Source organism: Phoenix dactylifera, chromosome 16 (genome assembly GCF_051530095.1).
Source record: "Phoenix dactylifera cultivar Ajwa chromosome 16, Ajwa_hap1_PhDact_Kaust_v1.1, whole genome shotgun sequence".
Classification (NCBI taxonomy): domain Eukaryota; kingdom Viridiplantae; phylum Streptophyta; class Magnoliopsida; order Arecales; family Arecaceae; genus Phoenix; species Phoenix dactylifera.
Genome location: NC_143205.1, coordinates 20783751 through 20802738, shown reverse-complemented (window position 1 = coordinate 20802738; position 18988 = coordinate 20783751). Strand labels below are relative to the sequence as shown.

Sequence of the window (18988 nt, the reverse complement as noted above, 5' to 3'; positions counted from 1 at the left end):
TAGACAGTTAATCAATAACTGGCTGTTCATTGGCGTCTGTTGGTATTAGTTTCTATTGTTGTCCCAGTTGCAGCTGATAGTGCTAACAATGCGTGCTAAGCGGCCCTGGCATTTACCTGATCTTCATTAAGGATTGGGAGGAATTGCATTGCATGCTCTCTTTTTTTGATTTTTTTTTTTGAAAAATATGCTAGGGTATATTTGGCAAACAAAATTTTTAGGTCATAGAAGGTTTTTGTGCAAAGCATAATTTGTAGAAGGTTTATCGTATATTCTGAATACTGAGCATTAGCTAAATACTTGCTTATGTAGATTATTGTATTTTGTAGTATTTGGAAGTGAGAGGATAGTCAGAAGTTGATGAGCTATACAAGGAAGATGAATTACTTTGTATGAGCTGTTGCTAAAAAGTTACTAATTTAATAGAAGTGACGTGCTAGTTTAATATATTATATAATAACACTTATTTTATTTAACAGATTTAATATTATGCTTAAACTAATTTTAATTAAACAAGTTTATATTTTCCAGGTTGCAGTAGTGGATGTTGTAAAGAATATCCATCACCAGCAAGTGAGATGTTAAATTGCAGCTAGGCTTGAATTCACCCTGATAACCAATTACATGTGCTTGCTATCCATGCAATGCTATTAATTATATCAGGGGATTCCCATTCTTGATTTTCCTTTCAGAATGATGGAACAAGTTAAAAATTAATGATGGCAGTTACATTAGCACTAAACAATACTGCTGATTTCACCTGAACCTTCAGGGACTTTTAATTGAAATTAAGGACTTGGTCTTTTATTAAATTAAAATGATACGTTTTGTAAATATTGTTATTAGATTAGTGTGTTGGATAAAGGTACTTGCCGAGTTGGTACAACATGCTAATTTTCTGAACCAGGTTGCAACTTGGGCTGTTCATGCTTCTGTTCATCTGCGCTTTCTACTGGGAAGCTTTTGCGGATGATAACTTCGAAGGTTAATGGGTTGTTTAATGTTTACTCTTATGTTTTGTATGTAAAAACTTTTAAACAACAATAGCCTTGAAGATAGATTTTGAAACCGAGAGAACTGAAGTATGATAAAAAATGGTTTTATGAAGTAGCTGGAGAAGCGGAACCTGATTCAGTCCTTAAAATGTTGATTGATATGAAGATCCATTCCCAACTTTTTTGTATTATGGATAAACAATCTAGAGTTGACTGTCAATAATCCTTGTAAAGTTCTCGATAAATACATGAAAGTATACAAAGTAAGGGGGCTTTAGTGATGCTATCATCAATGAGGGAACTTAGACAACTCGCTAGTTGAATGTTCTATATCCCAAGTGCATCAATGAAACTTCATCCAGCACCTTGTCCTTCTCTTCTTGACTATGGATTTAAGCGAACGAGCTAAGCTGCGTGTTAGGCAGTTTAGGTTCATTTTTTTGTACTTCGGCATGTCTGAATTATATGGAAGGGTTCTCATGTCTGGCCGAAGCTTTAACTGAGTTATAAATTGTTAAAATTTTTTATGGTTAGCCACCTGAACAAGTAGACCTGCAAACTGAACCAAGTTCTTGATGTATTTCTTCCTGGGTAGGGATGAATGGCAATCTCAATTCACGGTATGAGACAAAATTTTTAATAGCGGTGCAAAGTCCAGCTAGCATCCAATTCACCACCAACATTGGTTGAGATTGAGAAGAGAACCCATTCACTCAGTATCTTCCTCCCATTTGAATCCTAGAGGATCCGGTGCTGTCCGGCGTTGGCATGGTCATATAATTCATGGACAGAGAGCCTAACATATCGATTGATCCTAGTTTAGCCCATTCATTTGGAAATCAATGTGTTCACATGCTCCTATTTTTTCCCACTAAAACTCAATGGACAATTGGTGATGATAGGTCTATCAATATACTCAATGATCCCTGGATTTTACCAATTCCTCCTCCACCGTGGATGGTGCAGCCTTAAAGAATTTGATGGCATTTTGAAGGTTTTGTTTGAACTTTGAAGGGAGCGTGATATAGTGCTGGGTTCTTTATTTGTTTTGTTATTTTCGAATTTTGTTGGCCGCATCCGCATGCAACCTCAATGTGAGAGGAAGTGGAACGATGCTTTGTTGTAAGCCAATTCTTTGGGAAGGCCTTGGACATTAAGGTTCTTTTGGCGGTTGTGACTCACCTGATAAACTCAGATGGGAAGGCACCACATCATCATGCATCAGAGCCTGTGAGTTACATAAATTCTTCAGATGGGAACGACACAGTTTGGGTAGGTTGGTGCTCATCCAAGAATGGCTCTCTTTTTATCGAAAGTAGTATATAACTGTCTCCCTTGTCGTAGCTTGTTGCATGATAATTGTGATCTTTGCCCAGAGATTGAGGAGGCTTTTATCGATCATATCTTAATTGAGCGCCCAAGGGTGTCATGTTTGGAGGCTAGCTTCTTCACATGCAAAAGCCATCATTGCATAAGAAAGGAACATGAAGAGGTAAATGTGAGAACATGGTAGTTCTCACTGCCTATCATTGGCCAGAAACGGTAGATTGTTTAATGATACATAGATCAAAGTCCTCTTTCGCGAAGGCATCGCTCCAGCCATCAAAGTTTATTCTCTCCAACACTCCCAAAGTATTTTGGCAGCTCGGGAAGTCCGGGACTCTCACTCATCAGTCACTATGTCTCCTCAAGTAACATTATTCGCATGGAGCACCCATCCTCAGTTTCCTCAAGATTAATTTTAATGGTAGTTTTAGGAAGGATGGTTTATATGGTGGTGTCGGGGTTTTAATCCAAAACTTCTGCTCATCCTTTGTGGTTGCTGGTGGATGACATCTATTTGATACTGAGGTTGAGCTGAGCACAGCATGGGACGGACTAACCCACGCCATCTTTGTGCTTAGAGCAAATAGTATAATCTTGGAACATGACTCTGAAACTATGAATCTCCTGAATATTAAATACGGAATACCAAGAGTGACGCCTCTCATCATTGCTCTTGCATTTCTGAAGACTCATCTCATCCTTTGCTTTGAAGCCATATCTATAAAGAAATTAGCAGCATATTTGATTGGGTAGCTTCTCATGTTGCCGGTAACTCGATTGCCGAGTTCCTCTTTCTCCATTCCTCGACATGTGATTGCATACACCACGGCAGGGTAATAGCCGCCCTCCGTGCCTTGGCGGGTGGCGAACAGCTTTCATTCTAGGGACGGCGAATAACCTCACCGGGATGGTGAGTTCTATCCGAAGGACCGGCCAATCGGCCCGTGGGCCGTTGGCGACAAAACCCAATCTATCCCATCGCGTCGCCGAACACCCTTCGTTCTTTCTTCTCCCTTCGTGCAAACTGCCCTTCTTTCATTGCCCGCTGCTCTCAGTCGCATGAGCTTTAGTCCGTCCCCGGCCACCGGCGTTTCAAGAAACCCGCTCTCGGGATGGAAGGCCTCGCCGGCTGCAGCGTCGGCGGCCGCTCCCTCCTCCGCTTCCCTTCTGCTGGGAGCAGGCGTCGCTCCCTCCCTCATCATGGCCGGCCCGGCTTCTACCCGGCGGTTCGTGCGTCTCGAGGAGGCGACGGCCCGGAGCTCGACAAGTGGGACCAGATGGAGCTCAAGTTCGGACGGCTCCTTGGCGAGGACCCCAAGCTAACCCTAGCCAAGGTGCGACCCAACTCTTGACTTCTGACCATATACATTGGATCGGTACACGGATTGGGAGACTAGCAGTCTCAGTTTGTTATTTATTCCTCTCAGAGGCGATAATATGCTTGAAAGAATTCCGGGTGTTGCATATATATATATATATATGGCGGTTCGGCGGTCCTTTATTTCTATCTTCCTCTGTGCTTTGTAAATTTTGTGTGCATTCTGTTTTGTTATACGAAGCTATAAATTTGGACTGGATGCCATGCAAAATAAAACAAGAATTATGTGCTTTATAAATATCAAGATGTTTTAGGGCAGTGTTCTATGTTGTATTCCAACATATGCTGGAATGAAGAATTTCTTTTTCAAGAATTTTGAGTCATTTTGCATTTGTTTATTTTATTTTTTTAGGGGTCACCTCTTAAATTATTTTTTTTTGCATTTATTTTCTCTTAAATTTATTAGTTTACTGATTGACATGCAAAGAAAAATATTGCCTTGTAGGTCGCTTGGAGCTTAAACATAAATTTGATGAGTGGATATAGCAAACCAATTAGTAAATCACGGATTTAAATCTTCAAACATCCTTTAGTTCAGGTGAAAAAAAAAATGCCTGATATAATCAATAGAGCACTGTGTAAAATCATTCCTAATCTAGATAATCCAGCTGAACATTATGCGCGTTGTTGAGTTTACATCAAGTGAGTTGACTATTGTACTAAAAGTGTTACTTTCTGAGGTATATTACTTAATTCTTTTGTTTTGTCATTTTTGCCGATATATCTAATGTTTGAGCTCCCAGCTGCAGATAATGGCAAGAAAGGCGAACCCAGATGTCTCGTATCTTGACGTCGAGAAATCATTTAAAAAGAATAAAGGTAAACTAGATGATTGCATGATTAATGTTCCATTGGATATGACTGTGGAAGGACAGCATTCTGGCTCACCAAATAGAACATATCTCTCGAGCCAGAAGGGGGCCGAAAGCATGCCGCAGGAGGGAACTTTGAAGTTGTCACGCCCACTCATGAACAGGGTAATCAAAGCCACAAGGCCAGATGAAAAGCCTGCAGTAACTGAGAAGCAGCCAAATCATATTCCAGGAAACAGTGTCCAGAAGAGTGGCATTTCAGATATTGCCTTGCGGAAACCCACTGTTTTTCAAGATGATGACATTGAAATCAATTCAAAGATGAAAATTAAACCGAATCTGTTCTTGAAAATGAAGAAAGGTTCTAGTGAGTATTCTAGTAATATAACCCTTCTAAATAAGCCTGAGGTGATGAAAATGCCTTTGAACAGTGATCAAGAGAATGTTTCTTTTGATGCTTCCATTCAGTCAAATTCGAGTGAGATAGGGGCTCCAGATAATGATGTGAAGCTCTTGAAACCAATTATGATACCTAATGATAAGATGACAGTGACTAAAGATGTAGAAACCTCAGAAGGTTGTCAACAGAATAATTTGGACATGTCTTCAACTATTGGCATGATGGCCGTGGAGAATGATGTCACTGAACCTTTAGATGGTAATACTGATTGCTTTCCCAGGTCATGTTCGCTAGGTGGTGGTTTTGATGTAGATAATGCACTAACTTGCCTGGTAACATATTATTATGCGGAGTTTAAATGCTAATATTGCTCTTCTTTTTTAAGGGTTACAGCCACCTAAGCAAAATGGTGTTGAGACTCATGATGTTGAAGCTTCCACAACAGCTTTGAATCATAACTCAGTGAAGTCAAGTGATGATACCTCCAAGCAAGCTTCCCTACTAGGAAAACCTCAGAGGTATTTCCACTATTTCTTTTGTGCTTTACAGCTTTAGTATTTCGCGCATGCCAGACTTCTATATTCTCTTTTTTTATTGTAATTACGAGTATATGTAAATGTCACATATTTCTTAACTGATGATACACTATCTGGAAATTTTTAGCAGCTCGTATTTTTACTTGATTGCATGGCAGGTTGGTGTGTTTGACATCTTTAATGTGCCTAGAAATGTTTGTGGCCTTGTTTGGACAAAATATGTGCTTCTTGGTAGTGATCTGTTCTGGACAATAACTCATCCTAGTTAAGAAAGCCGGAATGTATTACCACAGGATCTTTGTCTATGCCAACATTCTGTACAAGATTGCAAACAAAGTTGAACTTAACTGAGAAAATGAACTGTTCTTTATATCATTGGTTCTAAATATATATATATACGTGTCAAGACTTCACTATGCATGAGTCATGATATACAATTGTATTTCAGCAGTTACTTCATGTGCTCCACCACTTTAAAAATCTTTTTCATAAGAACAATTGCCTGCTATATGGCCATGTGAGCTCGTTTCAAATTCTTCCTCATTAATGAAGTTGTAAAATTGTAGGCTGGATTCATCTGTTAAAGAAGCATCACATCCAGCTACAGCGGAGAAAGTTGTTTTCAATTATGGGGATCATGATTATGAAACTAGGCATGTGATAACAGCAGAGCAAGAGGTAAAGATGCATCACTCGATTTTCTTGAACTTACACAAATCATTGTATAGATTTAACTATGATAGAACAAGAAAGACTACTTTTCCTAATGAGAATGTGGATCTTCTAAGGTGATTTAAGATTCGTTCCTTCCAATTAACCTTTTGTTGAACCTGCAAATTAATTTTGAGGAAGTTATGCAATTGCAGGGAATTGAAGATGGTGAGTGGAAGAAGGCACAAGACTTGCTCCAAACTGGAGAAAAAGTTGAAGTAGAACTGATTAGTTGTAGTAGCAGAGGTTTTGTTGTGAGTTACTTGTCTTGGAATTGTATGTCTTTATTTTGCTTTCGGAAGTTAATAGTCTTTTCTCACAAGGTATTCTTATTATAAAAAAACTTTTCATTACTCCCAGGTATCATTTGGATCGTTCATAGGTTTCTTACCATACAGAAATCTTGGTGCCAAATGGAAGTTTTTAGCCTTTGAATCATGGTTAAGGAAAAAGGGTTTGGACCCCTCTTTATACAGGCAGCATTTGAGCATTCTGGGGACTCATGGTGTGAATGTTAAGAATCGTAAAAGTCAAGAGACAAGTCAGAAAGATGAAGTGTTTCCACCAAATATGAAATTTGAATATCTTCTTGAGGCGTATGACCAAGAGAAGACGAAGTTCTTGTCATCCTTTATTGGTCAGGTTTGAAGAACTTGCTTATTATTCAAATTTTTACATTCTTGTTCTACTGCTCTCTTGATCTTTCTGTTGTACTGACCTTATATCTTCTTATTCTTCTTCTTCTTTCCAGAGAATTAGAGTATCTGTTATACTGGTTGATAGAAATTCTAGAAAGTTAATGTTTTCTGGAAGGCCAAAAGAAAAGGAAGAGTTGGTTCAGAAAAAGAGAAGTCTCATGGTATGCTGCAATATAATAAAATGGAATATAAATCACTTTTTAATCATTGTGTTGAGGTTTCAGTAGGTTTGGCTGGCTTAGTTGGCATCATGTTACATACACTGGACGTGTCCAGCATTGGTAGAGTTTTATTGAATTATAGAGTATCAATGAGCCAAATTCAGTGAAACTTTGCCTCACTGACTTGAAGATACATTTCGTTTTTCTTAGACTCGGTCTCCAGTTGGCTCTTGTATTTTTCCACAGCTTATACCTTGACAGCTCAGCTCCTATGATGTAAACAATGTTTGCTGCAAACATTGTTTTACTTGCAATTCCAAAGCCTGAAAAGTGACTGTTCTAAGTTTGAATAATGCTTAAACAAGTCATAACTTGTTGAAGCAATGAGTTTACCGGGATTTTTTACTCATTTATTATGAATAATGATAAACTTACCAATTTTTAGTGGAGCCTAATCCATGGGCTCCGCTAACAAGTCTTAGAAGGATGTATTAATCTAACTTTGGACGAGATAATTCTTAACTTTATGGTCAAAATTGTTATTTATTCCCCTCATGATTTAATTTTGAATTCCTATATTGGCTTATGACTGTCATGCATGTGATTTAGATGTTCGACTGATTTCCTTATTCTTGTGAATACTCTAGGGAGGCTTTTAATTTCTAGTTGTAATTACATGAAGTGTGTATTTCATCTCAGATGGATTTCCATGAAGTGTTTATGCCTTTGTTTGGAATCATGAACTTAGTTATGTTGAGATCATTTTTTTGTGGAATACTTATGCTCATATTCTATAAGGTGCTTTAAGCTTTCAGTACAGCAACTTATTTTATGTTGAGTTTCATGCAGGCTAGACTTAGTATTGGCGATGTCATAAAATGCCGCATCAAGAAAATAACTTTCTTTGGCATATTTGTTGAGGTATATATATATATATATTGAGTTATTTTTGATCATATTTTAAATGTTTCTGCTAGGATATTTATAAAACTGATCATTGTTTGAAAGGTAGAAGGGGTACCTGCATTAATCCACCAGTCAGAGGTGTCATGGGATGCAACTCTGGACTCATCATCATTTTATAAAATTGGTCAGGTAGGGGTAGTAATTATTTCATTACTTTCTTTCCTTGTAATATGCGGGAACAATCTGTTCGTCCTTGGCCCCTGACCACACTAGGATGCTACTCTGCTATGTTTTTTAAGCACTTAATTGACTTGGAAGTCAGAAAAAAACTACATGATTGGACAGGCTTATTGAAAAGTGAGGTACATACTTATTTAAGTGGAAGTTTTCACATTAACCCAGAAAAATTGACATAGAATTCATATGATCAGATCTTTGGTCAAAATTTTTGTTTTATGGATAGTGAGATTTTTCTAACTCCAGGAAAGCGAAGAAATGTACAACCTAAATGATTGTGGTAGAAAATGAAGGCGGAGGATAATTAATACATGCAAAATCACCTGAAGCAAGCCACCATATCTTTGCTGTACCTCTCGATTGTTATATCTCAAAAATATTGCATAATGAATCAATACTTTTAAACATGCCTATGAACTGTTTATGCTTCTGTTTTCTGCCATTTTTTTCTTAAGCAATAAGCATAGGAAGGTTTTTTGTATAATTTAAAATGTACAAAGTAGGAGGTTATTCTTCATTTTTTTATGCTTAAGTTAATGTCTTCGTCAGAGTCCAGTGCTGACTCATATAAGGATTTATACTTACTGGTAATTGATATATGGTGCTCTATAGGAGTATGCTATAAATGCAAATTTCTTTTACCTATAATTAATGGAAATCATGCTGTTGTTACGCTTGGCAGTTGAGCACGTTGATTACGTTTTTGTATGGTTTTATCGATCTTATTGCATAATATATCTTTTAAAAATTCTAAAACCAGTCCTTCTACTTTCAGATTGTGGAGGCAAAAGTTCATCAATTGGATTATGCTCTGGAACGCATCACCTTATCTCTTAAAGAAATAATGGTATTCACAGCATATCATCTCTGTTTTGTTCTGTGTAGCATAAAAGCAGTCAGATACGGTGCTTAAACTTTTGGCTATTTGCTTTCTTGCAGCCAAACCCATTAATGGAGGCCTTAGAATCTGTTGTTGGTGAGCGTAGATCTGTGGGTGAGAGTCTCGAAGCAGGGCAACCAGATATCGAGGTCTTGCTCTTGTTAACAATTTTTTTGTGTCATTACCTTAATGGTTTGCATTGGTTCTGGATTTTAGTAGCTGCGGAATTATTTATGATTTTAAGTTTCTTCCATCATGGGTGAGTAAGGCAGTGCCAGTTTCCTATCTGAAATGTTTGAGCTTGCATTATGAATCCTTCAGAGTTAAAACAATATAAGTCTCGCACCAAGAATTGAGGGTTTTCATTATTTAAAACTATGTAAAACTAATTTTCTTTGTTGTGATACTGTTTTCTGCGTGTACTGCTGTTGCTGATGATTAAGTTGCAAAATCATTAAGTAAATGATTGTTAACGTACTACTGCAATGAATGCTTCATGTGAATCTTTTCAGTTTTTGAAGTTATCTTGGTGAGTTTAAGCTTATCCTGATAACCTGTCTGAATTTTCTGAAGAAGTGAGTTAGTCATTTTTTCAAGGTTATTAGTGCTTTTGCTATGTAAGTCGTTTAACCGTTAGCTGTGTACTTTTGCGAGCATATATACATCCTATGAGAATAAATAGATCTGAATGGACTGCAATGAAAACTTTTGCTATGTAAATCATTTAATCAGTTTTTGAGGATTTTTGTACAAAACATATATAACTCACTCCATGAAAATTTACTTGATAACTTGCATTTCCAATAATTTTCTAAGAGAATAGAAGTATCGTCTGGTTCTTGGTCAGTAAGTTATTTACTGATGATTATTTGAATGTGGCCTCATCTTATTTAACAGATCACAGTTATTAATTAGTCTATGATGCTTCTTGAAGATTCCTCTATAAGCATCTATGATGCTTTGATACCTCTACAGCATTATGCCTAACTGTTAAAATGTTAGTTTCATATGCAATTCCACTAATTTGTGAATCTCTCTCCATCCTGATCGATTAGGTTCAGTTCAATGGCCAAGCAACTTGAATTCTTGTTTGAAAGGCTAGCGAAGAGGGGAAAAACATAAGACAGCACGTATGAAAGTTGTGACGCAGGATTTTGATAAGTTGATAGTGACAATATAGTAGCCATTGGCTATCATGAATGGCAAAAAATTCATACTTATGACCCCAGATAATTGGGATAAGTCTTGTTGGTTATCGTAAATATTCTTAATGGTGACTGGTATCTCTGTATGACCTTTGTATATTAGGCAATCCTTTGTATGTGAATTTTGCACTATGAAATAAATTTAATTTAGTGCTGATAGATTTCCAATATTATTAAATTGTGTGTTATACATTAGGTCATTAATATGTTTTATGAGATGCATGCATCTGTTTCCACATCCTGGACTCTGGACAAATATGTGTCTTTCTAGGATTCTGATCCAATACCATAGTCTTGTTGATTCATGGACAATCATCTTTGAGTATCTACAAATTTGTTAGAACTGAACAAGGAGCCCCTAGCTGGTGCATGGAAACCATGTCGTTCTTTGGCTTGCGATCAAGATGCAATTAACTAGAGTCGCATATGATTTATCCAGAGAAGCTACAAATGAGCATGTCAAATAAGGCTAGAGCATGAAAGTTTAGAATCTAGTAGGAAGATGCGGATCTCATGAAACAACAAAGAGTCACAAGAGAGAGAGAGAGAGAGAGAGAGAGAGAGAGAGAGAGAGAGAGAGCAATCTTTCTCATGGTCCAAAATCTGTATAAATAACCTCACCAGTTGCAGTAAAGCTATATGGCAAATTGAAAAGGGTCCGGAGGGAAGAAAGAGTGCGATCAAGGCAGTCCTAGATTTAGAGTGTTGAGAGAGAACTTAGAATCACATATAGTTGGCGTTTGGTGGCCCAAATGGGATCACCAAGGTGATTTTAGATCTCTCCGGTGATCCTTATCCCGGGGTAATTTGATCCCGATGATCTAAGATCACCGTGTTTGGTATACTATATTTTAGTGATTAAAGATTTTCATGTGTTTGATATAATATATTGAAATTATATTAATTTACTATTTTTTTTGTTAGATCGAGGAATATTTTTGTTCTCAAATTTTAGCCTAAGATCACTGTCCTAGGGTGATCTTGGATTTCTGACCTCAAGGATGGGTACCCTATCACTGGGTTGGTTGTGATTTAAGGAGTGGGGGTGATTTGAGATCACTGCCACGTAGAATCACTGTGGTGCAACTAAATGCGGTAACCTTATCACCTTCACCTATATCACCCTTAATCTTGGGATGATCACCCCATACCGAATGCCCCTATACATTACAAGAATGAATAGTATAAGAACTAAAACTCTCCAAATCTAATCTGACATAATGTGATAATCATCTTAGTTATCGCTATGAAGCAAAAATTCTCAAATAATTCCACAAAATTGATGACCTTTCGTTGGACCATGGCAAATAGATTCATTACTAGGTATGGTAAGCCATATGTTGCTTAATCAGTTTTGTCTAAGTAGATCTTCAATGTTGTCAGCGTACATGTATTGTTATTGTGTGCAGGGTTATCCTTGACAATATTATTTAAAATAATTTGATTATTTATGATTGGATTGTCCACAATAATGATCCTAATAGATATTCAACATGTGTTTATCTTATAAGTTATGTGACACTGATGTGTTGCATCAAGCACTCAGAGTCTATAACTGCCTCCAAAATTCTGGAGAAAGGTCTGCTTATGTCTAAATGTTTTGTTCTTTTGATATGTGTATTATTTTCTAATGATGTATTATATTTTTCGAATGCAGCATGCTTATCAATTAAAATTGGAGAGTATCCAAAAGAAAGTGAGCTAGTTGAACTTAGGAAAAGAAGGGTTCCTGGTGCTAGTTCCTTGTACCATTGCTTGCATGTCATGCATCCATAATTTTTCACTGTTTATGCTTTGGACAGTCATGATACGTTCTCTAATCATATTTTTTGAACTTATGCAAGCAGTGGGCTGATGTGGAGTCACTTATTAAAGAATTGCAGAAGATTGATGGAGTCAGTAGTGTTTCCAAAGGACGTTTCTTTTTAAGCCCTGGTTTGACTCCAACCTTTCAGGTGCGATGGGGAAAAAAGAACAGAATCTCTCTCTCTATGTGTGTGCGCATGCGCATGCAAGCATATGTGTGTGCATGCCTACAAAAATGCATGCATCCATATTTATGCATATATATAGTTTATTCTGCCTGCATTTTATTAAAGCCTGACAAAGCCGTGTCATGTAGTATTGATTTTATTGAATAGTTTGAATTTCTGTAAATATAATTACTAGAAAGTCTGCTTGTCGTTCCATCCTGTGGCCGTCAGGTTTTCTAATTACTATCGTCCCTCAATTTACTTTAATTCTTCATTTTTCTATAATGTATATTCTGATTTTTGTGTATGAAATTTTATGTTTTTCAGGTTTATATGGCTTCTACATTTGATGATGAGTATAAATTACTTGCTCGTTATGAAAACAAAGTCCAAGAGGTATGAAGTTAGTTCTAAATGCTTGGATGTACATTACTATAGAAATTTCACAAATAATATAAAACTGTTATAATGAATTGCATTTTAGAAATGTAATTAATTTAAATTAGATGTGCAATATCAATTTTTATACTAGGTAATTCTCTGGTACTATCAAAAATAGGTAATTCACTTTTATAATGAATTTAAGTCCAATATCTTACTGCAATATCAATTTTTTGACAACTGAAAAGCAATGATACTGAACCTTTTCAACATTTAAAAAAATAAAATAAACTGAAATAAAAACCTAATCTGTTCAACCAATTCAATCACAAATTTTAATCTAGAACTTATTATGGAAAAGCATTACAACCATATGCTGATCTGCTTTACTTTGAAAGCCAGAGGTAACTTTTTTTGGTGTCTTTACTTTGTAATCTGTTGTTAGATAAATTTGGAATTTGTAACCTTATGCAAGTTCTTTCTCACGCTTATTTCAATTTAGTTCTGCTCAACTGTAAGAATTTTTTTGTTATTTATGCGTTAATCCTAAAATTGCTTCATTACTTTCATTATGATGTGCCCTTAGTCTCTTTATCTTCCAATAATCGCTCTCCAACTCCAACTCTTGTCAGTCACAGCAAAACTGAAAGAAAGAGAATTGAATATATGAAAAAGAATGTTAAATCCTCTGGATTTGCATTTGGCCCAGAAGCATTGCACTACCTTGAATCACCCCTATGTGCGGTATCTGCCTAAGCTAGTAGAAATACTTATTCCACATATTTTGTTGTTCCAATGCAAATGTGCTTGTCAACTTCTCCAAGTCAAACAGCCTTCTACCACTGTGCATTCTAAATATTACCTATTTCATTAATAATGAAACAGATTAACAGTGAGTTATTCTATTAGCCCTCCTGTTACATCAAGTAAAAGGTTTTCTTACTTTCAAGAACGTCAGAAATGTTTCAACTGTCTTGATCAGTAAGTGATGTGAGAACATAGCTACCCTGAAATTTTTTCCAACAGTTAGATCAATAACCTTTTAAAATATAGTAATATTCAATGTTAAAATTTCAACTTCCATTTAATATTGAAGCCTAAAGCTTCAACTACGATTGCCGAGAGCCACTTTGGCTGGTGCTTTGTAAATGTATTTCACATTGTTTCTCAGCTTGTATTGCTTTATGCCTTCTTGGTTTTTTTGTTCCCTCAGAATTGCATCTTCTGATTAGGTCATGTACATATAAGACATTCTTAACCACGAGACAACGAGACTGCCACATGAATGATGAAATTTCTTGCAAACTCTCATTCTTCCGAGAAAGCGCACAGCATTCTTGCCCTCTGTTGGACGTAAATCAGATCCAAAATAGTACAACTTAGTTCATGGTAGAAAAGTTTGATTTTTCCCCTCGTGTTCATATTTCCTTCATGAACAATGTCTTGCAACTTTTGGCATGTGGCATTAATTTCGTGGAAGCCAACCTTATCATCATTCATTGAGATGCTGCATGTAAAAGCTGTTCTTACATCTGATTTCTGAACGTAATCTGAAAGAAATGCAGAAGGGAAATGAAATGCAAAATCTGGACTTTTGGTTTAAAGTGTAGGTTTAGCTTTTATTTATTTGTGACGTTGAAGAAATAAATATGAATCATGTTCTTGCAGGTGCTTTATTTATTTGTGACATTAAAGAAATAAATATGACTCATGATGTTTTTGCAGGTGGTTGTTCAATCATCTTTGGACAAAGAACAGATGAAGGCTGCAATATTAACGTGTACAAATAGGGTGGGTTGATCTGTATATTCTTGTTGACTACTGAATTTGGTGGTTGTAAATTTCAAGGGAATCTTTTACCATATGTTACCCCAAAATTTGGAATATAACATGATCATGCCACGAGGGATACAATAGGCCAACAAGCATAATCTCAAATAAAATAAAAGGTCCAAATCAATCCTCCATTAAATAATTGAACAAGTGTTAGTTCAGAGCGATTAAATTCTGTCAAAATTCATAATCTCAAAATTCAGAACTTCATCAGGTATAAATTCATAACCAATTAAAGAACTAAAATTTAGCTACAAAATTATCATTTTTATTAGCATGAACTTCAAGCCTTGGCTATTTCTTATCCTATTTATTTGGGAAAAAAATAAAAAATAAAAAAAATGTGAGCTACATAGCTCGGTAAATAAATTTTACATTATTTTATGGGTGGGTTCAAGTATAAGTTTTCACCCAAGTAATATATCATTTAAAAAAAATAACTATCATTACAAAATAGAAATATTTAATAATAATAATAATATAATAAAACAAGTCATAAACCATGCTGGTGTATGTATAAATTATGTATATTTCATAAATATGGATTCAAGTACATAACATAAACAAAATCATAGATCATGTTAGCTTTATAGATAAAATTAAAGATTATTTGTCATCTTACAATATCATAATTCATAAATCTCTACGATTAAATGTTAAAGTTTTTATTATATTCGTGATAGAGTTGTAATTAATAAAATATCAACTACTATTATTTGTCGGCAATGTCGTGCACCAACTATTATCTGGCAGGGTCATATAAAACTAATATCGATCTACCTCGCTTTTAGGAGCTATACATAGCTATTTGAGAGTCTTTAGCCATATTCTTTTAAAAATAAATTTCTTAAGTCATGTTTTTTTTAATTATAGTTTTTTAAGTCATACATAAATAGAACACTAAATGATTTATAGAGTTTATAGCCCATAAATAAGCTTTTAATAGTTGAACAATCATTAAATTATTTTTTTATAATAAAAATATAAATTTTATAAATATGAAGTTTATATTTTATAAACAAGTCATTAATATTGAAATATTCATGAAACCATTATTTTGCGATAAATCACAAGTTTCATAATATTATATGCTTAATTTTTAATTTTAAAATAATATAATAATATCAATATTTAATATTATTTTTATATTTTATATAAATCATAATCACGAAAGATTTGTGAACATTTGAAAATTAATAAGAAGTATTAAGGTTATTTATTTCTTTTCGCTTTGAATCCTCAAAAATTAATAGATGAAATTGCTAAATCTATTTAAAAACACTAGAAGCTAAATTAATTCATATTTGATAACTTTAATAGTAGTAAAATAACAAAAAAAAAAAGAAGGGGGGGGGGGGGGGGGGGGGGATGGTTGGGTCGGTGATGGTATGCAGCAGCTCCGTGTGGGTCCAGTTCAAGCAATTCAATCAATAAATCATGAAGTAGAGACTTGGTTGAGACCAAAATTGTTCAATAGAGATATTAATAGTGGGTTTTAAGGTTGTTTAATGAAGGTTGCGGTGGAGGAAAGAGTGGAAGACATGGCTAACCAGGCAGCGGATTCCAACATCTTAAGTCAGACCGATCTAGATAATCCATCTCATCACAACCACGAAACAAGAGTTGGGCTAAGAAATATAGAATAAAATAATGATTAATGATGGTGGGGGCCGACTGCGGCATGGCTACTTGGCCAATTCAGGATCCCCTTTCCAAGAATCGACTAACGGTTAGAGGAGGCCAAGATCCTTCATTGGGTCCGTGGACCGGGTGGAGGGAGAAATAGGGTTGGAATTTTTTCTTTCTCTTCTTTCTTTCTTTCATAACATGGAGGAGGACCTCGTATTGCCGATCCCAAGAAGAAGAAGAGGAAGAGGAGAAAGGAAGGGGGCTGGTGGTGGTCCGGCAAGGTGACAGTAGACGGCGGTGGTGGATAGCGGAGAGCGGTCGGCGGCGGCGACTAGCTAGCGAGAAAAACAAAGGAAGGGGCCAAATATTAGGGGATTTTCTTGTGGCTTCGTTCTGGGCATTAGCCATAACCGGCGGCCATGATTTCTGCCATGGAGGGTCATGAGGAGGACAAGGAATTCGGCCAATGGTTCGGTGTCAAGCGGGGACGGCGCCGATGGCCGGAAAAATGGAGAAGAAAGGTCGGAAACTAGGGGTGTAGAATAGATCCTTTTCTTGGTTGATTTTTGGCTGGCGACAAGCCTAATCACAAGGGAAGGTGAGGAGAAGGGGGATCGGACTCTTACCGGCTCCGACGAGCGTCGCGGCCCCGATTTTCAGTCAGCACGGTGATGAGAAGCCGTGGACTCGAAGGAAGAAAAGAGGAAGAACGAGGGTTGTTGCCGGTGGAGAGCGGGTGGTTACCTGAGAGAAAATATAAAATATATAAATAAATCTATTTTAAGTTTTTTTTGAACCCCACCCCGCACTTTTAACTCTAATATTAAAAATTTGCTTTTTTAGGATAAGTGGTGATTTCAACGTTGAGAAGCCTATGTCCCGGCAGCTCTAATTTTGGACTTTCCGGAGAGAGAGAAGAGGACTTCCGGGGCCAGCGACGGGCCAAGCCCGGTTCACAGTGGTAAGTGGACCGGGCCTTGACTATAGATCAGGCGTTCACACCACATGCACAATGAGGTAAGATTTCAAAGTTGCTAATTTAGATTAGCTTCCTTCTTTTCGTCTAATCATAACTGCTTTTTTATTGTTCTGATCGCTCGTTGTCATTTTTTTTTTTTTTATAGATTTGTGGAAGTTCGCCCTTCCTCTGTTTTGGTCTTTTGGAAAAGGTATTCAGGTTGGAGTTTGACCATTTATCACATTTGCCGTTGTACTTAGACGTGCTAAAGCTTTAAGTCGTAGGTAATTGGAGCAATTAAGGCATGTCTTCTTGGGAGATGTCTCATGAATGGAGTATTGAGTGTTTTCTCCCTTCAAATCTATGAGTTTTTTTTCGTGTCAACCTACCGAATACCAATTTAAATGGTCGTTTCTTTATTACGGGATCACATAATGGATAGATTTGAAGCATAGAAAATAAAAATTTACATTCAACTAACAAATTTTATTGGGCAAGTTCTTTCTTAATTTGGGAAACTCAGAACTCAGAACTTAATTTGGAGATTCTTTGTTTTCTGGTTCATGTAATGGAGGTGATGGTGTTGGTTTATTTTTCGTTGCAGCGGGAAAGATGGTGAAACTTGTTTATCACCTATTCTGGTCCCCCATGCTTAAGGTCAGATTCCATAAATGCAAAATGTTTCATCCTGAACGTGTCATCTGAAGTGAAACCGTGATATTTTTGGACTGGATTGGAAAATTTCAGTCAACATTGTTTTCTGTGGATGCTTATGGTCTTCTAGGTAGGCTATGACAATATGGTACATTTTATACGCACTTCACAGACTGAGATTGTTCCTGTGATTCCACGTTATGACGGACTAAACCTTTTCTTGTGTTTAAATAATTGGATCGTTTAATTGTGGCCAAAATTGCTCTTCTTTATAAGATCTAATCACCTGGTGCTGCATATGTATGAAATGAAAATTAACTTAAGTGCATGTTAGTTAACCATCTATCAGATACCTCTATTTTATTTGATCTATGGGTTACGTCTTTCTTTCTATGAAAAGATGGAACGGTAACAGTAAGACACCACCACGATCATTATTTTTTACTCTATGAATAAGAGCTGCCCAACCATGATTCAAAGCTTCTTGTGAGTCTGGATACAAAGTAGCATATGCTGTTAAGAATGTTAATCTATTTTTTTTGTTGTTTTTTAATTTGAAATTTATATCTCTTGGAACAGTAGTAAGGACTGGGTGTAAGTACTGAACTTTATCCCATCTGGCCCTGGCCTTTGGGTTGGGTCAGCTCAGCTGGGCGAACCTTCAGGCTATGAAATGAGAAATTCTCTCTCGAGGATGCTATTTGGAATCGTTCAAACTTATTCGTGATTTTTTTTTTTGATTTTTTTTTTTTTGATTTTTTGCTAGTGCTCTTGATATCTTTTTCGCGGTCAGAGAAGTGCAGCAGAACTAGCGTACCACAGGGGGTCGCAAAAACATTTTTTCTCTGACCATGACCATCCAATGGTGTAGAAGGCTTCTTGGAAGCTGGTGGGGCCGTTCTATTCTTGTGGAGAGATATTGGCCTCAATGGACCCCACAAGAGCCCTTACAAATTTGGTGACGGCGAATGCAACCACAAGCGGAATGCATTGTGGAAGCACGACCCCCACGACTCGCAGATATAAGTTGCGACGAGAGTGCGATTTCGGTCACGAATTGATCTCCTTCCGACTTGTTTCGGTAGACTTGATGATTGGAGACGCGACGTGTGTAAGATGAACGAGAGTCCAAGTAAAGAAAATTCCACGGTCAATCATCAAATAATACCGTCCCCACTCTCACTCTCATGGTGAGAGTGTCCTACTTATAGCTGGGCTTCCTTTGGTTCCATTTCAGAAGCCTCTTGCTCGCCTTCTTCCTCGTATCCCTTGAAGGAGGTGTACTACGAGGATGGGCACAGGAGAAAGCGGACGA

General features: G+C 36.7%; 1 protein-coding gene and 2 long non-coding RNA genes across 16 annotated transcripts; 2 read left to right on the top strand and 1 right to left on the bottom strand.

Annotated features, from left to right (window-relative positions):
* The first annotated feature begins 3188 nt into the window (after positions 1 to 3188).
* Positions 3189 to 14476, top strand: LOC103719423 (Nucleic acid-binding, OB-fold-like protein). 13 transcript variants are annotated; one of them, XR_005506723.3, is made up of 15 exons: positions 3248 to 3655; positions 4443 to 5169; positions 5297 to 5429; positions 6014 to 6125; positions 6314 to 6412; positions 6519 to 6800; positions 6910 to 7017; positions 7867 to 7938; positions 8026 to 8112; positions 8936 to 9007; positions 9100 to 9189; positions 11903 to 11977; positions 12093 to 12200; positions 12546 to 12614; positions 14325 to 14476. XR_005506723.3 is itself a non-coding variant. In XM_088712809.2 (15 exons), exons 2-15 carry the CDS (start codon positions 4474 to 4476, stop codon positions 14397 to 14399), a joined length of 1908 nt encoding a protein of 635 aa, XP_088568935.2. In that variant the 5' UTR covers positions 3268 to 3655; positions 4449 to 4473; the 3' UTR covers positions 14400 to 14476. The 13 variants fall into 13 exon arrangements, 11 of the variants coding, with proteins under 11 accessions (XP_038971106.2, XP_088568933.2, XP_088568930.2 ...); XR_015974157.2 differs by having other exon boundaries at positions 3251 to 3655; positions 4449 to 5169; XM_088712809.2 differs by lacking the exon at positions 11903 to 11977 and having other exon boundaries at positions 3268 to 3655; positions 4449 to 4518; positions 4614 to 5169.
* Positions 10366 to 16808, bottom strand: LOC120104267 (uncharacterized). Its single transcript, XR_005506726.3, has 2 exons — positions 16688 to 16808; positions 10366 to 14149 (listed from the first exon to the last, which is right to left on the bottom strand). It is a non-coding gene; the product is annotated as an uncharacterized LOC120104267 (long non-coding RNA).
* LOC149751166 (uncharacterized) lies at positions 15806 to 17709 on the top strand. 2 transcript variants are annotated; one of them, XR_016398760.1, is made up of 3 exons: positions 15806 to 16797; positions 16905 to 17078; positions 17186 to 17709. It is a non-coding gene; the product is annotated as an uncharacterized LOC149751166 (long non-coding RNA). The 2 variants fall into 2 exon arrangements; XR_016398759.1 differs by having other exon boundaries at positions 15806 to 17078.
* Positions 17710 to 18988: the final 1279 nt, after the last annotated feature.